This window comes from Eptatretus burgeri, chromosome 11 (assembly GCF_056783735.1).
Source record: "Eptatretus burgeri isolate ZD-2024b chromosome 11, Ebu_testis_v1, whole genome shotgun sequence".
Classification (NCBI taxonomy): Eukaryota; Metazoa; Chordata; class Myxini; order Myxiniformes; family Myxinidae; genus Eptatretus; species Eptatretus burgeri.
The window spans coordinates 100,600,244-100,610,104 of record NC_140971.1 but is presented as its reverse complement, the minus strand read 5'-3'; the positions used below and the strand labels follow the sequence as shown (position 1 = coordinate 100,610,104).

The following is a 9,861-nucleotide window of genomic DNA, read 5'->3' as shown; positions in this document are numbered from 1 at the left end:
CAACACTGGTTTAGACCGACCCAGTGAAAGCAAGCCCCGACGACTAAAAAAAACTTATTTCTATTATCCAGGACTTCCACAACTCTGTTAAACCATGCATTAAAACTGTTTGCAGATAATGTAAACTTGGTGCACATTTTGTCAACAAAATTAGACGTAATCCACAATTGAAGACCAAATGCAGTTCCAAGGTTGAGTTACTGGTTCCCTATATTTAGTTCCCATTTTCATCAGATCCCTAATTTCACTATCACTAATAATATTAAAATCCCCAGAAAATACGTGTCCACAAGGACCATATAAAAAAAGGGGAAAATGAACATGCACAGTCAATTTCCAAAATGTCCTTAACTATATCTATATACTGTATGAGTTTTAAGAAATTTACCATAATTGAATATGGGTTCTCCTTATGGTCTTCGTGAAACTGAAATATACCCTCAATGGGGTTCACTCCCTAACTGTATCTGGTAATAAACTCTCTACATTAGTATCCATAAAAATAGAATGAAGCCGAAGCCTATCTACCTGCTTGCTGTAAAAAAAAAAAATCACAAACTAAGAACTCGTGGATCCTATCAACTCAGGGAGTAGAATTCCTTATCAGAACCGTGGTACAAAAAACTTCAATCAAAAACGAGCATATGTCGTATGAACCTGTTAAACTCCAGAGAATATTCACTAAGACTTGTTTGGAACATGATCTAAGAAGAACATAAAAATCATGAAAAACCTTTCCTTCATAAAACCTTGAAGTTTATCTGCATTTAGAATAAAACTATTAATGTTTTATATGTTTTTAAATTTTGGGTTGCGTGCACTAGCCCAGAGACAAAGTAACTTCCTTATGTTGGAATCACCATCATGGCTTCAATAGACGTTGAGGTAGGTTGGGCTACAGTTTTACATTGTTTTCAGAGGGGAAGAAGCAGAAGAAGTACAAATTGGCGTTTTAGTGATCTCTCATTGTGGTACTTTAACGATGTATTCTGGTGTCTTTTTACGTCTTGGTAGTTCAGAAAACGTCTGAGAATAAAAGGTTTGGATTTTAATTGTTTGTGACCACTCTATAGGAGTTTGTGAGCGTATCATTGTATACACATTTGAATGGGCGGCCATTTTTTTACCCTTTATCATCTCTCTCAATGGAGTGGTACCATACTCCATGATACACACACACACATGCATTTTAAAAATAGAGAAGTAAGTGTGATGACCAAGCAAGTGGCTTCAAAAAGATTTTCATTTATTTGTTAAAGCTTTTCGTTAAATGCAAAAATAAAGTTGAAAGAAAAAGAATTCAAAGCAAAACAAATCACATGACTTGCATAACATTTTAAAGATGATTCATTCTCATTGCACCTGCTCGTTGAAGGCGACCATCGTGGATATATTTGAGTCTTTTTCCTCATTTGATTTGTAATTGCACATGAATGAATCCTCCTCACGCATGAATGTACATTTAACTTTGGGTTTAATCACACCTGCGCTGTGACAACATACAATACATCTTGGAGGTTGTTGGGGTGAAATTGGACATAGGAGGTGGGGAGTCATGCACTGGACAAGTTCTACTAAGAGATGCTTAACAATTTCATTTCACGCGTTTTGACAGAATTCCAAAGGCAAGGGGTGGATGTTAGTTCACAGGTGGGACAAAGGTGGACAAATGGAAGCACAGATGATGGAGAACACATTCACCATCTCATGGAATGTCCACAACCACAGTGTGAGTCAAAGCAACACCCACACCCACACACACACCAAAGTGCATTTTATCAAGGTTGAGGATTCAACAGTAATCAAGTACCACTGGCTGACAGTAGAGAAAGAAAAGGGTTCACACATAGGTTCATATAAGGTTGAAGGGTCCACTGAACACAACACACAAACAGGTACGAATAAGCCTGTTGCTGAAATACAAGGTCCAGGTGAACATCAAAAGTGCAAATCAGGATACAACAGGTTGTGGAACAGATTTGTATCCCCTATGGTTTGAGAAAATCAGAGGATAGTAAATTAAGGTGTTAGTGGGGTGGGGTATGGGTGGAGAGGGAGGGGTAGGGGTGTAGAAGTGGAGGGGTAGGGTTGGAGTGGGGAAGGGAGGGGTAGGGTTGGAGTGGGATAGAAAGGGGTTGGGGTGGAGAAAGGGTAGGGGTGGAGATGGAGGGGGGTATGGTTGGAGAGGTTGGAGTTGGGTAGGGAGTGGTAGGGGTGGAGATGGAGGGGTAGGGGTGGAGAAACGGGGGGTATGGTTGGAGAGGTTGGAGTCGGGTAGGGAGAGTAGGGGTGGAGAGGGGGTATGGTTGGAGAGGTTGGAGTGGGGTAGGGAGTGGTAGGGGTGGAGATGGAGGGGTAGGGTTGGAGTGGAGTAGGGAGAGTAGGGGTACGGGTGGAGAGGGTGGGGAGGGGGTATGGTTGGAGAGCTTGGAGTGGGTAGGGAGTGGTAGGGGTGGAGATGGAGGGGTAGGGTTGGAGTGGGGTAGGGTTGGAGTGGGGTAGGGAGAGTATGGGTAGGGGTGGAGAGAGGGGAGGGCGTATGGTTGGAGAGGTTGGAGTGGGGTAGGAGGGTGCTGTGTAAATGCAACCAATGGGAAAATGAGGTTTTTAAGGCAACGTTTGGTCCTACAGTTTATTTCTCCACATTTACACAAGATATGCTTTCATTGCGATTAGGGACCATGTGATAATTAAATAAACCACCCTACTATCACCCCATTGGTGCAACAACGTGTGGGATCCGTATCTTGTATCCCACCCGGCCATGGAAACACAGTACGGACAGGTGAACGACCACTTGGTTAGTGTACTCGAACCTGAAACTTCGTGATCTGAGCAGCATCGGAACATTGTGGAAGTTTTTTTTGAACGTTGTTGATGAAATGTGTTTGTTTTTGTGGGAAGGGAAGATGATTATAACATGAACTATCTTTTCGATCCAATTTGATCACGAGGTCTAGTGTTCAAGGATAAATAAGGTCGATAAAGCAAGAAAACGGTCATTGTGAGAATGTGTCCCAAAGAGTGTCGTTTAGATGATTCTACTTCACAAAAACACTTTTACATTGGAGCAAACACTCCACAGGTGTGCAATACTGTTACCTGCGCAAAGCAAGAACAACCTGATAGCGTGAACAGGATTGCATCGAGTTGATAAAAGCAAGACTAATTTGCGAAAAAAATTAACATTTTCCTTCACCCATTTTGAGTCTCGAGTCCACAAGAAAATCTGAGAGAGGGTCCACAAGAAAATCTGGGAGAGGGTCCACATTCCCTGAATGGACCAGTCAGTTGTCCTGATCGTACAGCAGGACATGAAAGATACGAGTCCTGTTACTCCCTTCATCAACAGAAGCAAAAACATCTGAAAAATGTTCACAGTGTCTGACTGTTGTGAAATGGACGTTTGGACGTTCGCACCTTTGTGACCTCGGGGTAAGCTCCGATCAGGCTCGTTTGATCATTTCCCTTTTTCTTGTTGGTTTGGCCCCACACCCTTCCCTGCTCCATACTTTATCCACATCATAGCCCTCTCTCTATTATTTCCCCCTTCCCCTCCATACCACCCCTACTTTAGACTGGCAGGATGGCCTAAAGGTATGCAAGCTCACCTCTAAGGTGTCTAGTCTGGGTTTGAATCCTGACCCAGCTATAAACTGTCATCACAGTGTTTGACATGCAGGGTGGTTCATCGATGTGTGTGCCATCCCTCGGAAGCACGTTAAACTGGCCGTCCAATCTGCCGGTATTATTTGGTGGACATTGAACATCCCACGGCGTCCTTCGCGAATCGTAGGCAAGTTATATCCTGCACTCTGAACAACTTCCAAATTCCTGTCATAACCTACAGAAGGCACTGCATCAGCGGCACAGCCGTGCCCTTGGTCAGTGATACTACCCCACAGCTTTGTGCGGCATACCAAAGAAGAAGAAGGAGAGGAAGACCCCCTCCCCTTTGACCATGCACTTTCCAAACAGCACCCCTTGGTTTTTCTCCCCAGAGAAAGTGTCACTCAACCATCGTATCTGGGATTACGTCCCCCTTAAAAGAAGGTGATCCAGGACTCGGAGTCCCGTGCGGGAGATCGAGACACGCGGTGCAAGCACACACAATAATCCTCGCCATGATTGTTGTCCCAGAACTCGGCGCCGGCCGTCCGATAGCGCAGAGCAAACTGAAGACACGACCCGGACTCCAAGTCGAGCGGCAATGGCAGAGAGAAGACAAACCGGTCCGTTCGTCCATCTCCAGAACTCGGCACGTACACCGAGAGCACGTCGCAGTACGAGTTCCACCGATCGAAGGTGTAGCGCACGTGGACGGTCTTCTCATACGCGAGGTTGAGCACCAGCACCGTGCCGCGGACAAAGTCAGGGCTGTCTGCCACGTCCAAGGACTCGAAGCACACACGTTGGCGCAGGAGTCGTTCGGGAAAGTCCAGACGAGACGCCGGAGGCACGAATCGAGGCTCCAGGAAGCATCCGTCGAGACGTGGAGGCCACGGGCCTCCTGCTGCACTGCACGGGGACCACTCGGGCGGGGACTCGATGCTGTCAAAGTGTCTGATGCTGAAGAGGTCGAGTCCGAGTGAATCGGCGAAGCGGACGCGCTTCGGACGCTCCTCGCTTGCAGACAAGACGTGCAACGAGGCAGACACGAGCGGAACTTCTGCGGCAATCACTGTACAGCACCTTGGATTCACCTCCTCCTCCTCCTCCTCCTCCTCCTCCTCCTCGTCGTCGTCGTCGTCCCCCCTCTCCACAATGTTATACTCCCTGTAGCACTTTAGTGAATCCACCACCTCCTCCTCCTCCTCATCATCATCATCCTCATCTTCATCCTCCCCCTCCACCCTCATTAGCTGTTCTTCCTTCTCTTCCACATTTACCACAACATCATTGTGAGTGTTCACCTTGGGATTGTGCTGAGGTTGCCGTGGTGTACAAAACCTCCCCGTTTCATTCACCTCATCATGCGACGGGGACTCCAACGCAGAGCCCTCATCGTGCTGCAGATCCTGCACGGAAATTGGGTGAAACAGCAGCAGAAGGAGACGGTTGGGAAGCGGAGAGACCCGGAAAGGTTCGTGGCTTTTCCTCGGGAGAGGAGGCACGAACATGGAGGGCGCGATGGTGCAGAGCTCGGGGTGCCGAGTGAGCAGGGAGGCCGAAGTCGGGCCGGCCTTGTGCACCACCGAGGGAGGTGGGGGGGCCCCGAGTGCCGGCACCTTGAGCCGAGAGTCCGGCGGAGGCAGCAGCAGGCTCTCCTCCATGTCAGTGTAACCTCCGAGCACCGAGCGGAAGAACGCAAGGATGGCATTTATGAAGCGACGGAGACATCCTCCTTCATTCATCCTCCTTTTTCTCCTTGTACACGCACAACGAACGCAGCTCGGAATCTCCGTCCACGAGTATGCTGTGAGGAGGAGGATGCTCGAATCAGAAGAGAGGATGAAAGAGAGGAAAGGTTGCAGGTTCAGGTGGAGTGATGAGAGCGCCGTCGCAGAGAAGGGTGAGGGGTGGGGCTATCACGTGGTGTGAGGAGATGAGTCGGGAGAGAGGGAGAGGGAGGAGGAAGAAGTGGAGAGCACACGAGGATCAGAGTCAACGTGGAGGGAGAAGAGGAGCACACGAGGGTCAGGGTCAATGTGGAGGGAGAAGAGGTGCAAACGAGGGTCAAGGTCAATGTGGAGGGAGAAGAGGAGCAAATGAGGGTCAAGGTCAATGTGGAGGGAGAAGAGGACACATGAGGATCAGGGTAAATGTGGAGGGAGAAGAGGAGCAAACGAGGGTCAAGGTCAATGTGGAGGGAGAAGAGGAGCAAACGAGGGTCAAAGTCAATGTGGAGGGAGAAGAGGAGCAAACGAGGGTCAGGGTCAATGTGGAGGGAGAAGAGGAGCAAACGAGGGTCAAGGTCAATGTGGAGAGAGAAGAGGAGCAAACGAGGGTCAAGGTCAACGTGGAGGGAGAAGAGGACACATTAGGATCAACGTCAATGTGGAGGGAGAAGAGGAGCAAACGAGGGACAGGGTCAATGTGGAGGGAGAAGAGGACACATGAGGATCAACGTCAATGTGGAGGGAGAAGAGGAGCAAACGAGGGTCAAGGTCAATGTGGAGGGAGAAGAGGAGCAAACGAGGGTCAGGGTCAATGTGGAGGGAGAAGAGGACACATGAGGATCAACGTCAATGTGGAGGGAGAAGAGGAGCAAACGAGGGTCAAGGTCAATGTGGAGGGAGAAGAGGAGCAAACGAGGGACAGGATCAACATGGAGGGAGAAGATGAGCAAACAAGGGTTAGGGTTATGGGTAAATAAGGAGGAGGGGCATTATGGGTAAATAATCATAAATGTGAAGATTTGATAAGGGAAAGAGAGGATTATGGGTAAATAATCATATCGAGAGATTTAATAGGGGAAGGAGGGGATTATGGGTAAATAATCATATCGAGAGATTTAAGAGGGGAAGGAGAGGATTATGGGTAAATAATCACATCTAGAGATTGAATAGGGGAAGGAGGGGATTATGGGTAAATAATCATATCTAGATATTTAATCGGTGAAGGAGGGGATTATGGGTAAATAATCACATCTAGATATTTAATCGGTGAAGGAGGGGATTATGGGTCAATAATTATTTTGACGTAATCATGACAGGCACGGGTAATGGCGGGCCAGGAACTACTTTATTCCACACTGAATATCAACACGCAAGGCTGTAAATACACCACATTTCCTCCCTTCGAGATCGAATCCCACACAACAACTCAACCCACACAACAATAAATGAACCCAAGAAAAGAACATAATCAAAGACATTACAAGAGCATCATAACAATAGAACACTGCAATCCATCACCTACAACAGGTAACTGAAATGTACCATCTAGTCTGGTGGATTGAGCACAGGTGTGACACATACCCTGGCTCGAGATTTTGAGGGGATTATTCTGCCCCATAACTGAATCACTTCACAGATCCAATCTCTCTGGGGCCTTATGGTGTTTCTGCGGACACCGCCTTGTCCCCAGAGCTATCTCGGTTGATTGAGATGCAGCATCTGTTGATGTCGGTACAGCATCGGTCTCAGCGGGAACCGTTTCCTCCGGTGCAGGTATCCTCTCAGTTGACCCTGACCCCTCCAACTCCATTCTTACAGGAGGGTCTGCTGATTGAAAAGGTTGAACTTCACAGCTCAGCCTGGTATTCCGCATTTGGTCCACATGCCATTTCCAAACGCAGGGTCCAACTGCATCAATATCATCATTTAAGGGACCACGTCTCGACCTTACAGCTCAAGTTACCCACTTGTGGTTCTGATGGTAGTCGCGCGCAAGAACAGGCTGTCCTTCCAGAAATTCATGCATGTTGCCTTTACTTCCACCAAGGGCCAGATGAAAAAGTTTATCGTTAACTCTTTTCTGATATCAGTTTGAGCCGCATCCAATCTAGTCCACAGTGGTCTGCCAAGAAACATCTTTGCAGGACTCTCTCCAGTTGTTACATGGGAAGCGTTCCCGTAGGATATCAGAAAACGGGTGAACTTTGCTCCAATGGTGCCCTCCTCCTCCCTTGCAGATCGAAAAGCCTGTTTGAAAGTTTGGACGAAACGTTGAGCCAGCCCGTTTGTGGCTGGATGGTAAGGAGCAGACCGAGTGTGTTTAATTCCATTTTGTTTCATGAAGAGGTTAAATCCATCCGATGTGAACTGAGGACCATAACCAGATACGAGCTGTTCAGGTACACCATTCCTGGCAAAAATCTCACGCACTTTGGTGATGGTCTGTTGTGATGTCATTGACTTCATGACATAAATTTCTGGCCATTTGGAATGGGCATCAACCAGCACCAGAAACTGTCAAACGACCCAGCATAATCCACCTGTATCCTCTGCCATAGGGCCGAGGGCCACTCCCAGGGATCCAACCTGTGGCATGTTCTGATGTAGCTGACACCCATCACAACACTTAGCTATATGTTCGATGTTCTTATCAATTGAGGGTCATCATACGTAGCTACGTGCTAACACCTTCATCTTTACTACCCCAATGTGTCCTTCATGTAGCTGTCCCAGCACATGACTGCGCAATGATTGGAGTACAATTACGCATGTGCCTCACAACAAACAACCACAATGGGTTGACAGTTAATCCTTCGGGTTGTAGAAAGGTTGAATCTGTTTTGCTTCTGTCACCCTGAGTGACAGACTCCAACACTCAAGACAACTCCACGTCACGTTGCGTTTCCCATCTGATCTCATCACTTGTGACTGGAAGTAATTCAATCTGTGACGTGTGAAACACATCGAATGCATCAACATCCTCCTCTGCAGATGGCTGGATGATCTCAAGTGGAAGCTGTGACAGGGCATCTGCATTACCGTGATCAGTTGTACTCTTGTATTCAATGTTAGTCATGTCCAGCTAAAAACAATGCATATCGTTGCAGACGTGTGGCTGTCATCACTGGTATGCTTTTGTGAAGGTGGAGGATGGATAGCAGGGGTTTGTGGTCCGTGACGAGGGTAAACGTCCTGCCAAAAACATCATGGTGAAATTTTTTGTACTCCCCATATAACAGTCAATGCCTCCTAATCTATCTGTGAGTAAGTTTTCTCCGATGAGGTTAATGACCTGGACACAAAGGCTATTGGTCGTTCCTCACAATCTTCCATGACACGAGAGAGTACACTCCCCAAACCATATGGTGACGCATCACTGGCATAGAGGTATGTTCGGACAATATTCAGCATATAGGATTGCTGATTGTACTGTACCAGCACACATAGCTTGCCTTTTGGTTTAATTTGCTTGCCGGTGGAAGTATGAAGTACAGCTGTAATGTTCTTTAATGTCAGATGTTTGTACAGCTTAGAGTACTCGCACAATAAAATGATGGAGACTGCTGAACCAGTGTCCAACTCCAGACTTGATGCACATTATGTTAACAAAATTAGAGACATAATACACAATTGAAGACCAAATGCAGCTCCAAGGTTGAGTTACTGGTTCCCTATATTTAGCTCCCATTTTCATCAGATCCCGAATTGAATTATTACTAATTATATTCAAATCCCCAGAAACTACGTGTCCACAAGGACCATATAAAAAAGGGGAAGATGAACATGCACAGTCAGTTTCCAAAATGTCCTTTACCACATCTATGCTCAGAGTTTTAAGAAATTTACCATAATTGAAGATGGATTCTCCTTATGGTCTTCGTGAAAGTGAAATATACCCTCAATGGGGTTCGCTCCCTAACTTTATCTGGTCATAAACTCTCTACATTAGTATCCATAAAAATAGAATGAAGCTGAAGCCTATGTACCTGCTTGCTGTAAAAATCACCAACTAAGAACTCATGGATCCTATCAACTCACGGAGTGAACTTCTTCATCAGAACCCTGGTACAAAAAACTTCAATCAAAAATGAGCACATGTCGTATGAATCTGTTAAATTCCGGAGAATATTCACCAAGACTTGTTTGGAACATGATCTTAGAAAAACATAAAAATCATGAAAAACTTTTCCTTCATAAAAACCTTGAAGTTTATCAATAATCCCTGAAATTTCTATTTTGGAGCTGTACGACACCGACTACACTGACCATGACCTCGGGTCTCCTTCCGATTGGATTAGCAGTACATTGTACTCAGTCATTGAGGCCCAAAGGAAAGATCACACATCACGTCCTGCTCCAAAAGTCCTCTCTGCTTCCAAGCTCAACATCACACTCCTCTTTATGATCAAGTCATGAACATGAACTGAGTCTATAATTTAAATAGAACAACAACTAAAAACATGTCCAACTTCAGTGAAATGATTCTATAAATAAGTCTTAATACCAGACGATACAGCAGACC

At 46.3% G+C, this 9,861-nt stretch overlaps 1 protein-coding gene across 1 annotated transcript; it reads right to left on the bottom strand.

Moving 5' to 3' along the window:
• Window positions 1-1,225: 1,225 nt before the first annotated feature.
• Window positions 1,226-5,785, bottom strand: LOC147017770 (uncharacterized). Its single transcript, XM_085847672.1, has one exon. The coding sequence runs from the start codon at window positions 5,352-5,354 to the stop codon at window positions 4,044-4,046; it is 1,311 nt and encodes a 436-aa protein (XP_085703798.1). The 5' UTR covers window positions 5,355-5,785; the 3' UTR covers window positions 1,226-4,043.
• Window positions 5,786-9,861: the final 4,076 nt, after the last annotated feature.

Excerpts from the sequence above, each read along its gene's own strand:
- LOC147017770 (XM_085847672.1), bottom strand. The coding sequence starts at position 5,354 with ATGAATGAAGGAGGATGTCTCCGTCGCTTCATAAATGCCATCCTTGCG.